Source organism: Cynocephalus volans, chromosome 9 (assembly GCF_027409185.1).
Source record: "Cynocephalus volans isolate mCynVol1 chromosome 9, mCynVol1.pri, whole genome shotgun sequence".
NCBI classification, from domain to species: Eukaryota; Metazoa; Chordata; class Mammalia; order Dermoptera; family Cynocephalidae; genus Cynocephalus; species Cynocephalus volans.
In genome coordinates, this window is record NC_084468.1 from 140,116,746 (window position 1) to 140,140,347 (window position 23,602).

Here is a 23,602-nt window from a genome sequence, read left to right on the forward strand (position 1 = left end):
ACCAGGATTATTTACCATACTCCAGGCACGTCCTTCAGCCCCAAATGACCTTTCCTCAGCCTCCTGGGCCACCCTTTAATATCAATTGAGATGTTTCCATCCCACATGATATTTTCTTGATTTCCTTCTTTCTAGTTAGAATGAATCTCCCATAAACTACTATATCTTTTTGTACTTCTATTATCAAAATTCTCAGAGTCTACTTTGTATTATTCATACAGTCTTCTCTATTCTTGAACTATGAGAACCTGAAGGACAAAGGTCCATTATTTTCTGTGTACACCATCCCTCCTACCATCACCATCAGACTTTCTTACACAGTGTTTGACACCTAATAGTGCTCAATAGATGCTTGTTGAATTCAGTTGTCAGTGTAAACACCACACACACACAAGTTTTACTAATAGTATGGTGTGTAGGACTGCAAATCTAGGGAAGCTGGAAAGTTTCAAATCATAGAGATGTGCCCTTGGGTAAAACAAATTGATTTTAAGTTTCCTGTGCTTTTGACAGTGTTCATAGACTTTAACATGGACATTTGTGTTCTGTGCACTGTACCAAGTTCCTTAAGTCTGTAACCGAAACGGCCTTGCAATTTATTTGGTTTCATGTTTATGTACATAAAATAAATCTCATTACCTTCTCCTGACTTACTGCCCCTTCACCCCATCTTGACCTGATCAAGCTGGATCCTTCTTTCTAGCATACCTATTCTGGTGTCTATCCTCAGTCACGCAGGCTCAAAACCATCGCATAGTCTTGATGTCTTTGTTAAGCTCAGCACCCTCTCTCCACCCATTTGGTAGATAAGGTTCTCTCTTCACTAACATGTTTTACAATTTTACCATGTGCCAAAAAGTACACTAAGAATTGTATGTATTATCATTTAGTTTCATCATAGCTCTGTGAAGAGGATATATCCCCGTTTTTTTAGATGAAAAATGTCAAGGCTCGGAGAGGTTCAGTGATTTGTTTGAGGAAAAAACCAAGGACCTTTATCTGTAGCCTTCAAGTATTTATAGCATATTATTCAATGTTGTTTATTAGAAAAGCATACAAATCTACACAAAGTAGAGAATTTTTATTATATAGTTTTAAGAAGAAAATGCAATTGTAATGTCTAATATCAACCTTGCAAATTACATACACTCACACATATTTAACTCATTTGTATATACAGATATAATTAGGTTTCATGCATTCAGTTTTACTGAGTGTTCGGTGCTTTGAGGACCCTGAAGGAGATATAAGACATGTCCCTCCTGTATGGGCAGAAAGGTGTAATACCTTTCCTTAACCATCATAAAGGTCAGGCTGACACCCTTATAACAAAAGACAGGTTAACAGGAGGAAAGCATAACAAATTTTTTAATCAAAGTTTTATGTGACATGGGACTCTTCAGAAATGAAGACCCAAAGACTCAGGGAAAATTGTTCATTTTTATTCTTTGATTTAGTGAAGAATGGATAGACAAGCATGTAGAAATGTGATTGGACAAAAGCATATCATCTGATGGTAACAGACTGAGGGGGGAACCCAGCAAGCCTGCGGGCTCAGGTTCTTGGAGTCTCTGTGCAGCATTCCCTCTTCCCAGGTATAGTGCAAGACCCCTCTGGAAGGAGGGTCAATGACCTACTGTCAGATAAGGTAGATCAGAGAATTTCTTTATGGCCAGCTCCAACACGGAAAGGTGGGGGAAGGTTAGAGTAGTATCTCTAGTTTCTATGACCTGCTTTGGGGAAGAGGAATTCTAGTTTTAATGGCTTGCCTTGGGGGAGCATGGGAAGTGTGAGACAAGGGCAGGAGAAGATCAGAGAGAGTCTTTGCTTCTGAAGCTGCTTCTGAGGCCTTCCAGTGTCCTTTATTTCAAAGTCTATAGTATGTGAAAGTGCCATACTTTGTGATCTTGTTTTCTGACCCCAAACACTATCTTCTGTTGAATTAGAAAATCTTCAGAGAAAAAAGTTTACTTGGGTTTGTGGCAAGTGGTCTGGATTGTGTGGAGGATTGTGTGGTGACTATTCTCAGTGTTGTGGGAATTCAGAGAAGAGGAAGATTCAGTGGGGACTGGCCTGGGGGAAGTTCTCTTCTCATATTCAGCCTTCAACTTTTCTTTGGTTTGGATAGGAAGAGGAGAGTATGTAGTGTGTTCAGCTAAAGAAGAAAAGCAAACAAGAGCAAGTGGTTGCCAGAGACTGGCAGAGAGCTTTGAGCAGGGAGTGGTCGGAGATAGGAGTCCATATGGGGAATTATGTTGAGATAGGTTGGGTGCACGTAATGCAGAGAGCAATAAACATTAAAAAGGAAAGTCAAATTTCTTATGGAAGAGAATATGGAACCATTCAAGTTTTTTTTAAAAGTAAGTAAGAGACTGAACTAAGGAAGCTAACTAGGAAATTTTTAACTTTTTTACACAAAAAGTAGCATCTAATGCACACTATTCGGCACCTACAACCTACCTTATTTCACCCTCATATGTGCTTTGAAAGCTTCTTACTTTAATTTTTGAACCATGCAAATGTGTTAAGAAGTATTTTTAAAGTAATGTCAAATGCTTGCTAAAGTTGTTCGTTTTCTTAAGTTCATATGTTAATACATTGTAACATATTTGCATGGCGCAAAAGTCAGTAGTAAGGGAGGCATTTGTTACACAGATACTGGATATGGATAAACAGTGCATTCTGAGAGAGACATTAAAGGGAATAAAGACATTAAGCTTAGATGTGTGTTTTATCTCTTAAAATATATCCTGGAGATCTTTCCATATCAGAGCATAGTTGTCATTTTTACTCCTTTTTAATAGCTGCATAGTATTCCACTACATGACCATATAGGTCACCTCACCTGAGTGTGGGTGTACCTCTGTTGGGGGGCCTAGAGGAAGATGGGTAAGGTCAGGAATGGACACACCTGTGGCTTTGGTAGACAGTCCCAGACTCTCCTCTGTGAGCATTGTACAATTTTGCCCTCACATCAGCATTATATGAGTGCCTATCCCCTATAGTTTGTCCAACTGAGGATGTTGTTAAATTTGGGGGGTTTGTCAGCATAATAAGTGAGAAATATTATTTCAATGACATTTTCATTTGTATTTCTTTTACAATGTGATTCTAAAGTTAAGCAGAAATAAATAGAAAGACGAGGCCATTGACTGAAACAAAGAAGCCAGGAAAATGATCTGATCTGGGGAAAAAGCTTATGAGTTTATACTTTACAGTTCTGAAGATATGGCAGACCACTAAAGGGGCAATTTGGAGGTAATCATCATATCATTAGGATTTCATGATTTAAGTTATGTTTTCTCTTAAAAATCAAGCAGATTGATATAAACCACTGTTGTGATAAATACCACTAAAATTTATTTTCTTTACAGCGCTTTCATATTTTTGTTCATCAAAAGCGAAATACCAAATAACACATGTTCCGTGGATACAACACCATTAATAACAGAGCCTGTGAGTACAGTGTGAGAGACAACTTGATTTGAATCATAAAATAAAGAAAAAAGGAAAATACATAAATTTGAAACACAGATGTGAAGGTGCTGTTTACTTGTCCCTCATGGCTATATAAAATGTCTTAGCATATTTATTATGGCTAGATCTATGTAGCAATCAATATTTCCACAGTAAAGCTTCTCAGCAAGCACAGAAGTTTGTTTGTTTGTTTGTTTGTTTGTTTAACAGTAGATCCCTACTAGGATCTTTTGGAATGATTTAAGGATTTCTATAATGGGGGAACCCTAAATAATACTGTAGGAAAATGTGAAAATAAAATTAGAAAGGAAGAGGAAGGCGGTTGTGAAGTCGTCCCTGGGGGAGGAACAGACCAGAGGAGGCCAGTGAAAAGGTGAGTGAAGTCATGTGAGAGTAGGAATTGGGCTTGATTTTCTTCCTATTTTTCTTTTCTGCCACATCCTGTTCTACTGAGAGATAAAGACAGAAAGTGTGTAAGGAGTCACTGTTTAGATCTTGAAGAATCTACATTAGTCTGGAATAGCAAATCTGGGTTAAATAGGGACAACCTTTAAAAGAGACCTGACATAGCACAAGTGTCAGTAGCTACATATAGAAAAGTGATTTCAGGGCAAGCCCCTGTTTCCGTGAATGCAGGCTCTAGTCCTTCTGGTCTCAAGTATCTCTCTGCCTGCCTCCGGCCCAGTGCTTCCCAGCTGCCCTTCGAATCCAGCGCCCACAGCCACACTGAGGTACTGCCTCCTGCAAGGTGCTGTCTCTGCTCCTTACTTCAGCAATCATCTTTTCTTTTCCTTTCCTTCTTGTCCTATCAAAACTTTTGTCAACTAAGATGACTAAAACCTCAGTTACATTGATCCTGAAGTTGCTTAATAATAAGTTTCTTAAGTGTAAGAGAAGAGGCTTATTAATATATAGGCATCTCTAATCAGGGAAATATTTCAGGCAGAATGGAGGAGTTGAGATTGGGAAAAAGTTGCTAGTGTTTCTTGCCTCTTTAGGGATCCTGACATCTGCTAACCAACCACCCTTCAAACAAAAGAACAAAAATAATGAAATAAAATAAATACAGCTTGGTAAAAGATACACAGTAGGCTAACTACCTTAGATTTTTCTAGGCGAAGTGGAAGGATACAAACAAACCAACTTTAGAGACACATAAATAGCGTGATGGTTAATATGCAGCCATACATCATGACCTCCTTATGGTCAAAGAAAGCGTTACTGCCAAAGGAAAACTTGACTTAACACATGACAAAGAATGCAAACCTAGTTTCTTATCTCTTACAAAAGCAGTAGGAATATAACATCAAGGACACTTCAGCTAAGAGACTCAAAAGATTCCAGTTGCCTTCTCTTTATTCACGGAGGATACGTCCCAAGACCCCCAGTGGAAGCCTGACACTGAAGATAGTACCGACCATATATGTACCATGTTTTTTCAATCTGATTACTAAGGTGGCTACTAAGTGACTAATGGGCAGTTCGTTTGTACAGAGTGGAGACACTGGAATGATTCGTGTCCAGGATAAGACAGAGCTGGACGATGAGAGATTTCATCATGCTACTCAGAATAGCATGCAATTTAAAACTTATGAATTGTTTATTTCTAGAATTTTCCATTTAATATTTTCAGACTGCAGTTGACCTCGGGTAACTGAGACTATGAAAAGCAAAACTGCAGATAAAGGGGGTCTACTGTACATTCAATAGTAGAGGTATGAATTTGCTCATAATTTTCCCTGGCTTAAAATATTAGCCTAATCTTGAAACATGGCTGGAAATGTTTTATTAACTAATTCAGTAAAAAAAAAAAAAAAAAAAAACCATAAACATGTTTATTGATCTTAGGCATTCCACAGTAGGAGAGTCTGAGTTTTTTGTGGTTCTAATTTCTTTACAGATTATGCAGATTATTAAAATATGCAAATGAAACACAGGAGTTAATAAGATTTGTTAGTTTTGATAGGTATATCCAAATAGCCACATATTAAACTGTGAAAAATTTAAATGGAGGACTTGCCAACTGCCAAACCATTCTGAATGAAAGAGGAACAAAATCAGAGACAGTTGAGTCTAGAAATATCAGAACACGTAGGGGATATCTTCATATTTTAAAGCATGCTTGAGGGAGGAGAGAAAGACACAGAAATCTTTTTGTCACCATTGTGATTATCAACTGAATTCTCTTTTTGGTTTGGTTTATGCCAATATTTTCAACAGGAGATCAACAAAACTCAAGATTCCTGTTCCTGGGTGGATAAACTTTCTACTGTACATCACCGCATAGTGTAAGTTGCAGTTACTTCTTTGTTCTATTATTCTGTTTCTTATTTTGTTAAAGCAAGGATTACCAGAGTGAAGTATTCATCTAAATTCAAGAAGAAAATGGTAACGCAGGCTTTGACTCCTAGCTCCATGGAGTGAGATTTTCTTTGTCCCCAACTGAACTTTAGGTACAGAAGTCCTTGAGCTCAGCTGCTTCCATGAATTACTAAACCATTACAGTATCCCTAATGAGTAAGTAGATGACAGAGCAACCTCACTTTGCAGGACTTCTGTGCCTAAAGTAAAAGAGGTAATATAATGACTAACATGCTGTCAGCAGTCGCAATTAAATTAGGTAATACATTTCTCTAGTATTACACTGCCCAGGTTGCCAACCCTACACTGAGTCCCTCAGCTTGTGTGTTAGACGGTTTTAAATCCCAATAATTCAGTGTTAAATATAATTGAATATTTTCTGTCCATGTAAGTCCTAACCACACTGTTTCCACAGGGACTCAGAAAGTTAGGCTCAATATCAGCCCCTATATGTCAGGGTTTTGGGGGTTGTTTTGACTGCCAAAGAAATATGAAAATACGTAATAGTATATAGCTTGAATTTTACAATTGATGGCTATTTTGAACTTTATGTGATAACATCTTCTTTTGACTCAAGAATAGTAGAAAGAAGCAGCACTGGGGCATAGTAAGTACTCAATAAATATTCAGATAATTTAATTAACCGAAGAATGAACTAACAAGCTTTGGAAAAAATAAATATGTTGCTGTTTTTACCTCAGAATAAAACAAAACCTTTCAAACAAAATAAACTATTTTTAGTTGTCTCTTGATTAGACAGGCTTGGTCTATTTGTCTTATTTGTGTTTGGGACCCTCTGGGACGATGAAGTCCAGGCTGCACATGACACAGGGATTTCCAGTGTGAATATAATACATTGCGGAGGTGGCTCTGTGAGCTGCTATAGTCTCATATTCCATAAAGAATTATTAAAATTGGCTAAGAATTTGTTTTTAGGCTTGGGAGGGAATAGTTTTTGCCAAAACTATTTCCTATTTCATGTCATTGTATTAAATTAAATGGACAGTCACAAAATATTAATCACCTCCCTCCAAAATCATTGGAAGTGCTTTCTTCATGGAGACACAGCCCAAGCTGAAGAAGTCAGCATGAGTCCAGTGCTCTAAATGAAAGATGATTTTCTTCTTACAAAAGGAATGTTTTGCCTGAAATACCCAGATTATTTGATCAAATTAGGACTTCCTCCTGACCATGCCATAGTCAACTAAGTTGTAGGCAGATCTGTGGATCTCAATAGTTGTTTTGAACAAAAATGTATTTAGTACATAGTCTACCCTAGTTCTGTGCTGGATATTATAGGGTGTTTAAAAAAGAAGCATAAAGCATAGTGTCAGTCCACAAATACCTCTTAATTTAGAGAGCCAAGTTTATTTCTCTAGACTGAACAATATAATGGTAGCAATATTCTCATCTATGAAATGACAATTTATAATAATAATCCAGTGTAACTTCCTTAAATCATGTACTTCCATAATTAGACAGTGGAGGACTGAAGATGCACTCCCAGTCCTGATGCCACTTTGACACTGAAGGGTATTTCTTTGACTTCTGCCAGTCACAGAGCTTGAGATAGTTGGGCGATTTCTGTTCAATTGCTTGTGATTTGCATTTTGAAGCATGCCTTAGTTATGATTCCATTCATGTATTTGTCAGAAATATTGCTTTGGGCCAACATTGATAGTGATTTATTTGTTTTTTAAGGGGCTGCAGTCTTGCAGTGATATCTGGAGTACTCTATGGATCTACATTTGTGCCAATTATTTATATCAAGGACCACAGCAAAAAAAATGATAGTATATATGCAGGGGCGAGCCAGTATGGTGAGAGTAAAAAGTTATTTACTTTATAAGCAAACTTATTAATACTCATTTTCTGTGAATATAAAAAGAATTGTAATAATAGTAAATATTGGTGTACAGATTTGATCTTACTTTTTCATTTAAAGTGGTGAATTAGAAAGGCACTGAAAATTAAAAATAATAAAAGACTGCTTGAATATTTTCTTGTAATCTTTAACATACAAGTACAATCAACTTTAGACAGGATTCATTTCAACTACTTGGATCTTAACACATGGCTTTCCATTATGATTTGGAGATTATTTTCCAGTTAGATGATCTCTAGGAAAATATGTATTCTTCTGCTCTTTTTAAAAGGTTAAAGTGTAGTACATAGTACTTTAAAATATCTAAAGGACAAAGTATAGACTTATTAAAGGTCAAAGCATAGCCTATTTAATCAGAGGATATTATTTTTCAAGCACAGAGTAGTACAATGGAAGGCCCAGCGTACTGCTTCTTAATGATATCTGTTTCCAGTGATAGACTTAATCTCTCAGGAGTAAACTCAACACTCAAAAGGAGATGAAAGAGTGTCTGTTTTGGGGATGCTATAATTACATTTTATGTCTTACACTTAGAAAATGATAAGAGAATGAGATCACGGATGAAATAAAGTTCTAAATCGGATGGTACAGAAAATTAATGTGATCTGTGTTTAGAAAAGGGAGAAGTTTGGAGAGCAAAAGTCGTGAGGGAAAGATTGATAAAGAAGTGGAGATTTAAACTGGATTTTAACAGTAGACAGACTTTGAATAGATGACATAGTTTCCTTCTTTTCATATTTAGCCCCATGAACAGTACCCAAACCTTTTATTGACTTCTGTCTTTCTTTTGTTCAGATTTTTTACAAATCTTTTTTGTATTTTTATTCTTTTCATTTTTAAAGGATAAATAACTAATACAAATAGGATTATGAATAAATTATAAGAGAATGAAAAACAAGAGTGAGGAAATAAAAGGAACTAGGAATGAGTCTGAAAACTGTACCACACTTGTATACTTGCTAGAAATGAGCCATAAATTTGACTCTCAGATTTCTTGTAGCTACCAGAGAAATCAAATCAGTCCCACAATTCAGTGGACACAAGATAAAAACAACAAATTGTTCAGGAGCACAGTTGTTGTTGGTATTGGGACATAATAAACAATGTCCTCAAAAATCTCCTTACAGAATAGAACAATGAGTTCTTAGGGTTCTTTCTTACGACAACTCTGAATATAACCTAATGGGAATATACTTTCTTCCAGTTTATTCAAAAATCATTCTGGGGAGGGGCATTATTTATTATTTCATTCATTTTTTAACAAACCACATATGTAGATGTGCTGTGTTTAAGCACGTTACAAATGCTAGCTCAGTTAGCCCTCATAGAAACCCATACCATCATTGTCCTCATTTTACAACGAGAAAATTAAGACAGAGACACATTAGGTAATTTTCCCAAGTCCTGAAATTAGTGAGTAGCAGAATGAGGATTTGCACCCAGGACATTTGTGCTTTTAATAGCTATGTTATGCTGTCTTTTATGGTGGTCCATATAATGAATGTATTGTTCTTATAGGATCCAGAAGTAGAATTTAAGGTGTAGAAGAATAGGCAAACTCTCCATCCTTCAAGCTTTCCGTCCTAAACATGGCCACTCATCTTTGTCTGAATTTTAGATGGCAGAAACATTGAGTTCAGTGTGGCTTTCCCAGCCAAGAACCTGTAGTGCACCCATCTGTGTGGCCAGAGTACCATCTGCTTAAGCAGTCAGTGGAGTTGGGGTTCTTCACAGATGGGTCCACCTTCATGTGTTATTAGGTTTATAATAAACAGTCGAATAAAACCCTCTTTGTAATAACTTCCTGAATATCCTCCTGCATAGCTGTCATCTTCAACAGAGATGCTGGTCTCTAGATTAATCAATAGACTGTATAAAATTAGCACCTTCAAATTTTTTTCACCCACATCCCCACTGCAGTCTACCTGGAGATTTGCTACAATCATTATAGTCATTAGTAGAACTAGGTCTGAATACCTATTCTTAAAAGGGAGGTATTAACATCATAGTCACATAATTCATTGTTTCTTGCTTAGCTTTCCAAGATTATCATAATAACTAGCCCCTAGATTTAATTATAGTAACTAATTTACTACTTAATATTTCTAGGTTTTAAGTATGTTAATTAAAATTCTACCTGAACAGCATGTAGAAAACTTATTATTGAATATAATTAATGGTTCCTTTACTTTTAAGGTTAGTTTTGTTGAGTTTGCTTTATTTTCAGAAATCTAAATATATTTGTAATGACTAAAATGGTGTCTGAGAATTTTATAATCTGTATTTTCAGATTTGGACTATGTTTTTGCACACTTCAGTGGCATCTTTCTTACAAGTACAGTCTATTTTCTGGCCTACTGTATAGCTATGAAAAATAGTCCTAAGCTATATCCTGAAGCAGTCTTACCAGGTAAGAATATTTATTACAAAAAAATCTTCTTACTTTGTAAGGGCATCATCCTCTGTGCATTTAGCTTGAATAATTGTCTTCTGGAAACCAAGCCATCCTCTGTGTGTGTATGTGTGTACGTGTGCATGCATGTGTGTGTGTGTGTGTGTGTGTGCATGTGCATGCATGTGTGTGTGTATGTTTGTGCGTGTGCATGCATATGTGTGTGTGCGTGCATATGTGTGTGCGTGTGCATGCATATGTGTGTGCGCGTGTGCATGCATGTGTGTGCGCGTGCATGTGTGTGCGTGTGCATGCATGTGTGCGTGTGTGCGTGCATATGTGTGTGCGTGTGCATGCGTGTGTGTGTGTGCCTATATGTGTTCATTCTTTTAATATCTTTGGCAGTTTAGCACCAAATACGAAGTATTTAAAAACCATGAAACTGGATATGAAATGTTGGTAGTTATTATAGAACCTGAAATGTAAACAATGAATCTAAGGTTTCCTCTGTCAAAATATCTTCTATATTGATTGTTGGTCTTTACTATTTTTTTTTTCACAATCTAAGGATTTATATTAAAATCCAGGGTTCTGTGACTCTATTAAAGAAAAAATCAACAAATAGTAATTTTCACTCACTTGGGAAAACAGTTAATCCAAAAAGTAATGAGACTGTTTTAGAGTTTAAAAAAAAAAAGTATTTGTTAAATATACATGCTTTTGGATTTAATCCATTAGGCATGATGGTTTAAAAAAAACATAATTTCTCATTTAGGGGTTTACTATAATTCAATTTGGAAAATAGGTCCACAAGTAATATTTTTTCAAGAACAAAATAAAACATAAATTTGAGATTCATTTTTAATGCTTGGTTGATTTACACTAAAGTGTGCCGTGTTATTGAACATTCTATAATGGTGAACATGCTAATTATTCTGATTTGATCATCACACATTGGATGCAAAAATGTATAATCAATTATTCTTTAATTTAAAAATGGTAGAATATTTACTGAATGCCCAGTTAAAGTATTGTGAAAATTTTAGCTGGCATTTCCACTTAAACACTAGGGTTTTTTTCCCCTTAGCTATAGCGTCATTCTGAATTTCACTTTTTTTGTCTTTGGTTTAGAGTAAATGGTGTCTTGCAGAGAATGTCTAGGTCCTGTGTCTTCCCTGGGCCCCTCTCCACTACCCAATCCCTACCTCAGCTACTTCTTTGGGTACTTTATTTAATGTCAGTAAAGAGAAAGGAATGATCATTATACCCATAGCCTTCAAGAGCAGAGAAATTATTTGGTTCCTAAAATGACCATAAAACACAGCTCAAAAATCCATAATCGCCACCAGTATTGATAGGAATGCATTTATATGTGTACTTTGATATTCCTGATGTGTCTAAAGTATGAATTTTTCAGGAGAGGAATATGGTTTTCAAAAGTGTGGTGTCTGCGTGTGTTTCAGGGTTCCTGTCAGGAATACTTTGGGCAATTGCTACCTGCTGTTGGTTCATAGCTAATCACTCTCTAAGTGCTGTGGTCAGTTTTCCAATAATCACTGCTGTAAGTAGCTGAATGCTTATTCAAATTTTTGTTTTTCAAATGTAAATCTAATTTTTCTGAAACACTCTTGGTGAATCACTAAAGACTGTCATGGATTTTGATTTTTAGGAGTACGATTATGAGTTTCAGATAGATAAACTGATAACTCTCTTATCTGCATGTCCTGTATTGCTAAGGAACAATTCTAACCTCATTTTAGCAGGTTTGTTAATCCTTAATCTTTCATATCCTTTCAATTTTTTTCTTTGATCATTTTACCTAATGTCATTTGGTATACTTTATAATTTGCTGTTTATAACAATGCTAATCTCTATATATGAAACAGTTTATAAATAAATTTTAAAAGTGTGTATATTATCACACTTGAATCTCATGACAACCCTGTGAGATTGCAAGTATTTCGGACTCCTCTCGGTATGGCACTTCACTATTTTTAAGGAAAACTTCAGAAAGAGCTAAAGCAAGGTATTGTCTCTGGATGATGCCATTTAACATGGTATACTTAATACAACTTGCTTCATCTGATTTTTTAGGTGCCGATTACGTAAAATGTAGGTAACAGAAGAACAAAAACATTTTCTTTGACATAGGCAGCATAAGTATTAATAGGATTATCCCCATTTTAAAGATGAGAAAATTGAGGTAATACCTAAGAGCATTGTCTAAATTCACATAGCTAATTGAAATCTTAAGACTTGTAAGTACAGCGTTTCCAATACACAGTGCCACTTTCTGCCATCAGTATGGAATCTAACATAGCGTTTGTTTCAGGTTCATTATGGCACTAGGACTGATATATACATACAGGAATTACTTTAATGTTGGGCTCTTACGTCTACCCTAGATTTCTTAGATTGCTAACCAGTTGTACAACTGCATCCCCTGCTTTCCAAGTCATCATCACAAAAAAATTTGCCTAAAACATTTAAGTAGCATACCTGTGCAAACCTAGGAAATTCATTCTTTTGAAACACATTGTCTAGCCTAAAACATATTGCATAAAAGTTTTAAATAAACTCTGGATTTCAAACTATATTTTTGACAGTTCTTCCATATTCATAAAATAGTTCGCTTTCAAATGTAACTAAATACAAATAATAAAGGTCTTTTTAAAAAATTTAAAGGACACATGTTTTGACATTCTTAATTCCTGCTGATGGAAAATGTTGTCAAAATCTACCAAGTTATAAGGAATTCCTTTAGGTCTAAAGTCCTCATAATTGGAATGGCAAAGGACCCAAATTCTTTCCAAGAAGGGATTTGTTCCTCTTCATTTCAAGGATATTCGATGTTAGAATTGACAGTGGGACAGTATGGTACAAAGTTTACCTGTTAAAATACTTAAAAGCAAGTTTGTACAGAATAATATACATTATGATATGTTCCTCAGCTAGAGAGGCAACTATTACTTGACAGTATTAAATCTCACTATATTAGGAGAAATAATGTTTATTAAAATAGGTAGTTATTATTCACATCAAAATGAACTTTTATCTTGGTCATATGATAGTGACTTTTTTCTTTTAATCAAATTATATTCTTGAACAAATGTGGGTTCTCCAAAAAGGATTTGAGGCAATTTTATGTAAAATACACAGACACAATTAATTTACACAAGACAAATAGAAATACAAACACAAATAGCAAATCAAAACCATGACAAGGACGATAAAGGAAGCAAATAGCATAAAGGGTGAAGGGTTGATGTGATTAAACATTAAATTTTACTTTTTGCTTCCAAAACGGCAATACAGTGGGGTAGCTAATTTTTATTAACTTGTAGCACATTATTTCGTCAGAAGAAACCAATCTCTTCTAGCATTAAATTCTTAATAGAATTTTTCATATGGGGCCTTTTAAAGGGCACATGGAACAACAAATAGATAATATCCCTCACAAAAATTTTATAGTAGACAGAGAAATGGTTTTCCTACCTTTGCTTCTTGAATCAAGTTAGGACAAAACACTAAAGCCTAATTCAGTGGAAATAAATCACTGAGGTAGGTGGGTGTGGTTACTGTGGCTTTTAGAGACTTACCCATAAAGACATTATTCTTGAAAAACTGTAGTAATGTAAATAGAGCCTTCACATTCACCAGGTGTGGCTTCCTTTGATGCTTGTGGGTTGTTATCTGAGAGGTGGGACAGGTGTTGGGGGGAGGTGAGGGAATAGATTTCTTGCTATTAAGTTCTTGCTTGGTTTCATTTTTGCCACTCTGATAATCAGGATAACTTTAACCACAGGCTGAAAAGATTCACTCCCTACACTCAAGGATCTTGCATGCTTCTGTATTTTTTCAATAGGTCTAGATTTTTTAAACTATTTTTTAATGTAAAATTCAAGCATACCAATTAGTCAGTTTCAACAATTATTAATATGGTCAATCTTATTTTATCAAAAGAGTACAGTTTTTAAATTCCAGTAGCACTGTTCCTCCCAGGTACACATATTTGCATAGTTATGTATCTACTGGTAACAAGACTAAGAGAGAGGCATCTATTTTATTGGCAAATAACATTTATTTTAAAAGCAAAAAAAAAAAAAAAGAAAAGGAGGGAGCGGGGAGGGGAAGGGGTAGAAAAGAAAGAGAAAGAAAGAGAGAAAGAGAGACAAAGAAAGAAAAGAACAGAACCCACCTAGCAGTGTCAAGGACCTGTTATCTCTGCTCCACTTCTTCCCTGATAATTCTAAAAGCTGAATCAGCTTATCCAGAAAGTTCAGCGTCTCAGTAACTCTTAGGCGATTTCTAAAATAATATTTGGGAAGTCTTCAGATAAAAACTTCAAAGGTCAGTGATACCTTGTGATATTGTCTTCTACCTTGTTCTCTGAAGGGAAATGAAATTTTACATTAAAGAGGATAAAACTTCTTTAGCAAATGGCATAATAGCATTAACATCGTATCCCCTGTTCTATTGTTTCCTCCCATGCTGTTGAAATTCAGTGTGGGATTGCCTGAAAGACCATATGCTTCTCATCTGATTTGGATTTTGAGGCTTAGGGCCTTACATCATTGATAAAAGGCAGTTCCTTTGACCTATTTCTCTGGCTCTTTTGATGTTGACTTTCCAGATGCTGATAAATAGAGAGTAATGTATTTTTATTGCTTCACTTACATGCCAGGAGTGGAGTCAAACGTCATTTAGACAGTTGTGGCAGGAGAAAAACATTTTGGAATTGTTTATTGAAGCTCTTCCAGAGTTCCTGCAGGGCTTGAGGAAGAATCATAAAAATGTTGATATAATACACCTTCTCCGCAAAGACCACGATTAATCCAAATTACATTTTTTTCTTCTCAGTAAAAAAAAAAAATTAACACCAAATGTGAATAGCTTGAAGTTTTCAAATTGGAGAATTTTTCCTTTCTTCATCTCATTTCTTCTCATTTTCTTTGCCCTATATTATTTCATTCTTGTCTGTCTCCTGCTCAGTAACCTGTTTTTTTTTTATCTCCACATAAACTATCTTTTGCATTCATTTAGCATTTAATTTTAGATATACTTGATTACTCTGCAATAGTATCTGTTAAATTTTTTTTTTTTTTGAAAGGATAAGCTGCTTCCATATGCACATTCTTTGTCAGGCCCAAAAGAACATGCTAAGATTTCTTCAATTATGAGATTATCTCATGCCAAAGAAGGTTAGAAGTTTGTTCATACACTTTTTCTTATTAATCCCATTTCCGGTATCCTAAGGAACTGAGTCAATAGAAGAAATAAGCTACTTGCTTATTAAAATATTTTATTATAAGTATATCACACTAATGAAAAGTATTCTATGCTACAAAATATCAGAGCATCATCAAAATAATAAAAATGAAGACCATGAAGAAAAAAGTCTTCATTTTTTATTTAATGTTAGTTAATATTTAGTTTAATGTGGAGTTAGGGTTGAGATTATGGGTAGTTTTCCCAGAAGATATTTTTATATTGTCTCCAATTTACTGTATTTACATAGAATACAGCCATAAGAAAATACTCAATTTAATTAAACTTGTTATTTTTGTTTAAGGGTCCCGGATTTATAGCTGCAATGTGGGGTGTCTTCGTGTTTAAGGAAATACAGGTATGTACAAGAAAGGGCAGATTTAGAAAATACGAGTAGGTCGAGGTAAGAAATGTATTAATATTATGCAAGTGTTATTTTCTAAAAACTGCATGTGACTCCTAAGCCCAGTGCAGACAACACATGAACGGATTTAACAGATCAAATGTTCAAAATGTTACAATCCCTAATTAAGAAAGAAAATAGTAGAGTTATGATAATTATCATGAAGCATCATGTCTCTCTCCACCTCCACCCCTACTGGAAAAATGCTTTAGTTAAATTGAATTTCCCTGAAGTAATTTTAGTTAAGTAACCCAATAAAATATGATAGAGGGACATTTGTTTAGTGTAAAATATGGTAAACAAGATGAAAGACTTTTTGTCCCAAAGGTTAAAATATCCCTTGGGGCAAATGAATTTGGGAATAGATTTGTATTTTGGTCCCCGTCCTCCAAAAGGCTTCCATGTCAAAACAGTAACAGGTGGCTACTGCCGTTTCTCTTTCAAATCAAATGAGAATGATGGGAATTTAAAACTGCATCTGTCAAATAGTTCTAGTATTAGTTCTAGTAATAGTTCTGGGGGGGGGGGCGTGCACGTGCTTTCATTAAAAATTGATTTAGAACTTTCTCCATTTACCTTTATTTGTGGGAAAAAAAATCTTTAGTTGAGGAATATATGTGAATAGTACTTTGTAATAATTTTTATTAAAGGTAAATCCAAAGACCCTCTGTCAAAGCATCATAGACACAGTCTTTTCTGTCTTCATATGCAGCTGTAATAGCAAATAATTCCTGGTTCTAAGAAGATCTATGCTGCTAATCTCTTAGACCCATAAAGGGAATGTATTCATAGCTGATCTTTAAAATGGTTATTCAATTTAAGATTTAAAACATTTCAATCATTCTAAATAAAATTTCTTGATTTAAAAAGCCATAATTTTATAATGTAAGTAAGATTCTCAGATTAAATAAATAACCAATTTGTTTAGAAAATATTTGGACCATGATCTGAATTTTTATTTTTGTCAAATACACAAGAAGCACTTTAAAAATTTATAGAACTATAACTTACTTTCATGTACATATTTCTATTTATTTTAGTCATAGTTCTCTTCTACAAAAAGTAACTCTGTGCTCAAAATATGTTGTAAATCTCTCTGCACATATTTTATCTACCTCACAAAAGATAATCTATTTCTATCCAAGAATGGGTTATTATCCTGTATAAGATGCTGAAACCTTAAAAAAATCACAAGTTAGTGATTATAGCTTGTTTGCAATTTATAGGTACAAAAAAGCACAAACTGAGAATAGATTTATTTTAAAGCATTTGAAAATTATTTCAGTCACTACTACAATAATAGGGAGTTGAAAATCTTCTTAACTACATGTAAGAAGTCTTTTCAAATAGATAATCCCTAACCAATAAAGCCAGTACTAATTCTTCAGAGTCCTTTAAAAGGATGCTAAAAACATTGAAAGGGAGTTCTGTTTTTGTTTTTTGTTTTTTCTAAAGACTTTAAAAAGACCCCAAAGGCCAAATAGAGAAGTAACTATTAAGACTAATATACCATGACCAAGTAGGGTTTCATTCAGGAATGCAAGGATGGTTCATAATATGCAAATCAACTCATGTTATTTACTATAATATTAGGTAAACAAAGGAACAGGATGTGATATATACTGTATTAACCTCTTAATATGCTAGAAATAGAAGGAAGCTTTAGTTGGTAAAAGACTTCTGTCGAAAAACAACAGCAAATACATACTTAAGGTGAAATACATGAGTTCTCTACGAGTCCATCACCACTATTATTCAATATTTTCTGTAGATCTACCCAGTTTGGTTAGACAAGAATAAGAAATAAAAAGAATACATATAGCAAAAAAAATACTAACATAATTATCATTTGCAGATAACAGTATCTTTTTAAAAAATTTAAGAGAATCAGCTGAAAATCTTAAGTTTCAGTAAGATCTTTTAGCAAGGTTTGAGATATAAGGTAAATATAAATCGATAGCTTTCCAGTATACTGCCAATAACTACTTAAAAAGAAAATAAAGGCTATCAATGATCACCACAAAAATTACACAAATCTAAGAAAAAATTAATCAGAAAGGTGCCAGATATATAAAATATTTTACTTTACACAAAAAGTTACTCACCATATTCCTGATGGAACAACTAACCCACAATTATAATTAGGCAGTTCTCGCCATTTTACATTCAGTGTGATTCCTGTAAAATCCCAGTGTGGCTCTTTCTAGAATTTGAATTCAGAATACATTCTAAAGTTTGGCCAATGACATATGTAAAAATAGGCAAATAAATAAATACATAAAAAGCGCTACAGTACATGTTGTCCCATATTTCTGAAACATATGCAACTTACATTAGCTGGAACAGTTTCCTTAAAAAGTAAGGATTTTTAAATATTAGAAATGACTATATGCTCTTTTCTATTTTAAAAAATGACTAAGATAAAATTATAATGATTGAAAGAGAAGAAGTGCCAAGGTGAAGGCAAAGAGGAAGTTGGAGCAAGTATAAGCAAAGACCTTTCTAGTGTTTAAAAAAACAAACAACAAACGAACAAAAAAACCTTATGTCTGCCTACAAACAAAATTTAAGGGATTTCCAGGGGTACTTGTTCAATGCAGATGCTGAATTGCCTCTTCACAGGTGATTTAAAGGCAAGTTTTAAATACCTTACATGCCAACCAGCTTACGAAAGTCATTAATTAAACACTAAAACCAAAATCTATAAGAATATTTTTGTTAGAATCAAGACAAAACCCTCTAAGCTCTAAAGAAGAAAACAAAAGCAAAACCTTTATCTTATGACCCTAGGTCCTGTCAGTTATGTATCTTGCAGCAGTCCTTGAAGATGCATATTTGAAAGTCAACAGCCTACAGTTGCAAGGACTTATGCTGAGATACAGGCACCGTCTGTGTGAAAGAGTTCAATAATTTGGCTTCATTTTAAAGCCATCAGTGCATCAGTGGGATGTTTTTGTAGTTCTTATGCTTTTTTGTATTTGATATTTTTACTCTTTGGGAAGTTTGTTTTAGAGTATTACATTTTTAACCTAGATATAATTTATTTTTTTTACCAACACTCTTTAGTCATTATGTCTACAGTAATACGAACTCAGGGAATCATTACCACAACAATTTATAGGTCAGTACCTAGTCCCAGATGAAGAATGAGATGATCTATTATCTTAGTAGCTTCTTCAGAAATCCAGGTTAAAAATATTTTTGCTTTGAAAAGAACGTTAGCATACTCTTTCCAAGAGTTAACATGACCTTTGATGGAGGAAAAGTATTGCTGTTGCCCAAATATAATCAGACTTTTTCTCTAGGAAACTAGGCAGTTTGGACAGATTCTTAACCTTGAAGGGGAAAAAATATTTTTATTCCCTGAGAACATTCTTCTGTCTACATAGATAATAAAATAGGGCTTAGCAAAGTATTCACGTAATTAGATTGTAGAGTGCTTATAATCAAGGCCCAGTTTTTTTAAGTCATTGCATCAATTTCTAATTCTCAAATTATGTTTGGAAATCACCTAAGTATATTCATTCTTTGAACACGTACTTATGGAGTGCCTATGCTGTACCAGTACTAGTATCTATGTTAAGGCTGCAGTCTTAAAAACTAAGAAAAAGATGTTGGGAAACCTAAAGCATTGTTGCAGGATGTGTGTGTGTGTGTGTGTGTGTGTGTGTTTAAATAAGCTGCTCTGTACTTGGCAAGGCTTTGGGGGTGCTGTCTTTCACTTGGAGAACTTGTGATTGATTAGAGCAACTTCTGGTAGCGCTGAGGTTCACGGTGAATCAGACACTGGCCCCAATGTAACTTACAAAGTCCTATCTCAGGTCATCAAACAGAGGTAAATTAATGCACTCTATCCCAATTCTTTATTAAGTTTAAGAAAGGGACTATACGTATTTTTTGGTGTTTTGGTTATGTATTAATTGTCTTTAATCTTAATAAAAGCTAATATGAAAGAACCGCTTCTTTGACAGTTTTCACATTCCCCCATCCTGGACTCTGGTTTCGCTCTGTCCAGGTTTGTAACACAAATTTACTTCTGATCTCAGCTTTCTTCCAGTAAGCTGGAGACACAAAACCTCTAAGGAATTGCGAGGGAAGGGGGCAGAATGAGACCAGACAAAAGTCTGTGCTTAGCAGTGAGAGTCGCACTGTGGAGCCAGAAGAGCGATGTGTTTGTGTTGTCCCCTGGCCAGGCCTGCCGGACCCTGTTGCCTGTGGGAGCCCAGTTAGAGCTTCCCTTCCTGGGTTTCCCTCAATGCAGACCTGCCAAAGGGAGGCAAAATAAGTCTCCCTGAGCCTTCACTCTGCATGGCCTGGCTGTAGGAACCCGGGTTTTGGTGCATGTTCCTCACTGATTATTTGGGTGAGCACCAGGGAGATGCTCGTGAATCCATTTAGCCCTGGGGATCAGCCCTGGCAGAGCCCAGGGTACTGCTTTTATGAATCCTTTCCCCACAACAAGTCGGACAGCTCTTACTCCAGAAACACAGCATTTCATTCCCACTGCCTTCCTTGAAGTTTTACCCCACATTTGGGTAGTTTGAGGTTGTTAGATGGGCAGACCCCAGTGGCCAGAGTTTCCACAAGAGAGGGAAGTCATCAGCCCTTTCCCTGCAGATTTGAAGCAGGCATGAGGCCTACTGCTGCCTGGAGTCGCCCCTTCCCCAGCCCCACCTTCCTCCAAGAACCTTTATGTGTCTTCTACATGACTTAAAAATAAATTGTTATTTTTCCTTTTTAAAAGAAGAGCTAATAATAGTAGGATATGATTTGCCTGTTAGAAGATCTGAATGTAATCTTAGACTATATTTCCAAAATTAGAGAGGCACTAGTCCTGTTTTACTTTGCAATGTTCAAACCTTGCTTTAGAGTATTGGGGTCTGTGTTTAAAGAGGAATATAGAGGCTGGGGGTGGGGGGGTGGAGGTGGAGGAAAAGTGGTAGAGTAACCAGTACAAAACTATGCTATCTGCCCTAAGTGAATCATTGTGCAGTGTATGCATGTATTGAAACACACATTGTACCCCACAAATATGTACAATAAATGTTAAATAATAATAAAAATAAAGAGGAATGTAGACAAACTGGCAACCATTCAGAAGGAAACAGCCAGGACAGTGAGGGAGCTTGAAACCATTCCATATGAAAAATGGTCAAAGGAGCTAAAATATTGATCAGGAAGAGATGCCTTGGGGGATATAAGATAGTTATTTTTTAATGTTTTGATGACGCATCTTGTGGAGGAGAGAGTAAAATTGGTCTATCTGTACCCATAGAGATAGAATTTACAGGAAGTAAAATATTTCTACTTAACACGGGAAGATCTTTCTTTGTTTAATACAGAGATGGACTGGGCTTCACAGGGAAGTGGTTCTCAGTGCCTCCCATCTTTAAGACCATTTCCTCCATGGTAGCTGGACAAGTCACACTTAGTCGTTCCTCACACACCTCTGTTTCTTCCTCACCATTTAGATCCATCTCCATCTCTCCATCTGCACTTCATCATCCTGCCCCTGGAAGACTGCAGTCCCCTCCTGACTGGTCTCCTCATGTCCAATCTGGTCTCCTCCAATCTGTTCATCATCCTGCAAAAAAGTGTGGGCTTTACAAAATGCACATCTGATCTTTTCACTACATCCCACTGCCCGTTCCTTTAAATGCTTCTCATTGCTTGGAAAGATAGAACCCGAAAGTATAACGTATGGTCAGGCCCACAGCCCTCCAACTTCATCTTGCTCCACGTAGCTCTCGTTACTCCAGTCACTCTAACCTGCTTTCAGTTTGGGGGAATATCTCACTTTCTCTTACAACAGGGCTTTGCACATAAAATTCCTTCTACCTGGAATTTCTACTTGCTGCCCTGATTCCCTGGCCAATTCATTGATCCTTAGGGTTAAAAGCTCAACTCCCCATCTTCCAAACGAGCACCATGAAGACTTCTAAAACACACTCTCAAACAACCATGGTGGTTTGCTTATTAATACCCCTCCCATGTTGTAACATTTTTTTCTGTGATTATTTGGTCAATTCCTGTCTCCCGTATTACACAGTTAGTTGCATAAGGTCTCATATTGATGCACAGTGGGTGCCCTCATGTATTTCCCAAATGGGTGAATTAGTAAGGGTCTTGTGGGTTTTCAAGAGAATCTGGATATTTACTTGGACAGGGTAGCAATAAAAGTATACAAGTGGCCAAACAGATGGTTATTACAATCCCTAGCAATCTTGGGAGTCTTTGCTTCTTGTGTATTTGATGTGCCATTATTCTTTTTTATTTTTCAGGGTCTACAAAACTACCTATTAATGACACTTGCATTTTGCATCATCGTGACTGGAGCATTATGCACTGCTTTTTCTAAAATCTAACAATCGCAAGACCAGCAGATGGTAGCCGTGGTTGAGAGAACATCTCTACTGGACACTGGAGAGATTTTGCTGAGAACAGAGTTCATTTTCATACAGCAAATGGATCTCAACCAATTTTGGAGTGGGTAAATGATTTTTTCCCCACAAATATGAGAATGAAGGAAAACAGTTTCAGCCTAGTATAAAAATGAAAAATTCTTCTGATGAACTATTTGTGACGGTAGGACTTTACTGGGTGACTAAAATATGTATATTATTATAACATTATATCTCATGGTGCTCTTTTTACCATAATACGTACCTAGTGTTGCAAAGATCTAGAAAACAGTTCATCTACAAAGAAATTACAGTCCAAATTTCTAACTTTTTACCCTCATTCATGAAGAGAGGCAGAAATATTTTATGAGGGGAGGAGGGAGAGGATGTCCCTTATAATGGAATTAGATTCCCAAGATATTTGGATCTTTTGCTGGATAAAGAAAATGTCATGGTTGATAACTGATGTTAAAAGACCACTGTTTTATTTTTTGCCTAAATTTATTTTTACTTGAAATGAATAGTGCCCAACTCTACATTATCCACCCATCTTAGCTCAAAGTGCTCTTGATTTTCTGCAGATAAAATTCATCCTCAGAGAACAGAAATTTCCCACCACTGAGAATATATGTGCATAATACAATACCTATATACACAAGCACACACACATACATAAATACACACACATAGATGTATGCACTGTTCCAAATTTCAGGGAAATTCTAGTCACTAAGGTGAGGTTCTAGCTTGTCAGTGACAATTGAAAGGGACCAACGATCTTTTGAATGTACGATTATTTGTTTCTGAAATATACTTTTCCCAAATCCTTTCAACTGAAGGCTTTTCTGTTTGATTTCTGCTTTAGCTGGTGGTTTCCAGTAGGCAAAATAAAATGATAGACATGCTTGTTTTATTTCTTTAAGAAAACTGAAATGGATTTGCTAGTCAATGTTTGTTACGAAGGTTTCCAAAACCTAAAAATAAAAGAATTCCTAATGAAATGTGAAATTTACCCATTCCCAGCTAGTACATGACTTTGCTGTGCAGGAGAAACAAAACACTGTTCTACTTAAGTGCAGGAATTCTGCAGCCAACCTGCATGGGTTTAAATCCCACCCCACTTCATCTTCATGTGTGACTTGGGACAGGTTCCTGAGCCCGTCTCAGATTCCTCATCTGTAAACTGGGGTTAATGATAGTGTTTATCTCACATGGTTATTACATGGTTGAAATTAGTTAAAATCTTGAAGTGTGTCCATGAGTGTCTGGTACTTGGCAAACACTATATAATTGTTAACTATTATCAATATGTGTTGTTTGAGAAAGAAAACAAATGTCTGTAGAATGGAGAATACCTCGTAAAAGCTACTGCTCTCACTACCGCCCCATCTAAACAATTACTTGTTATTCCTTCA

General features: G+C 35.6%; 1 protein-coding gene across 1 annotated transcript in view; it reads left to right on the forward strand.

The window, feature by feature from the left end:
* Positions 1 to 22,151, forward strand: part of TMEM144 (transmembrane protein 144) — a 34,206-nt gene extending 12,055 nt beyond the window's left edge. Inside the window, exons 6-12 of the mRNA XM_063107252.1 lie at positions 3,375 to 3,456; positions 5,698 to 5,765; positions 7,540 to 7,658; positions 10,014 to 10,133; positions 11,579 to 11,676; positions 15,688 to 15,741; positions 22,068 to 22,151. Of these exons, the coding sequence (XP_062963322.1) occupies positions 3,375 to 3,456; positions 5,698 to 5,765; positions 7,540 to 7,658; positions 10,014 to 10,133; positions 11,579 to 11,676; positions 15,688 to 15,741; positions 22,068 to 22,151 (625 nt within the window). The remainder of the gene's footprint in view (positions 1 to 3,374; positions 3,457 to 5,697; positions 5,766 to 7,539; positions 7,659 to 10,013; positions 10,134 to 11,578; positions 11,677 to 15,687; positions 15,742 to 22,067) is intronic.
* Positions 22,152 to 23,602: the final 1,451 nt, after the last annotated feature.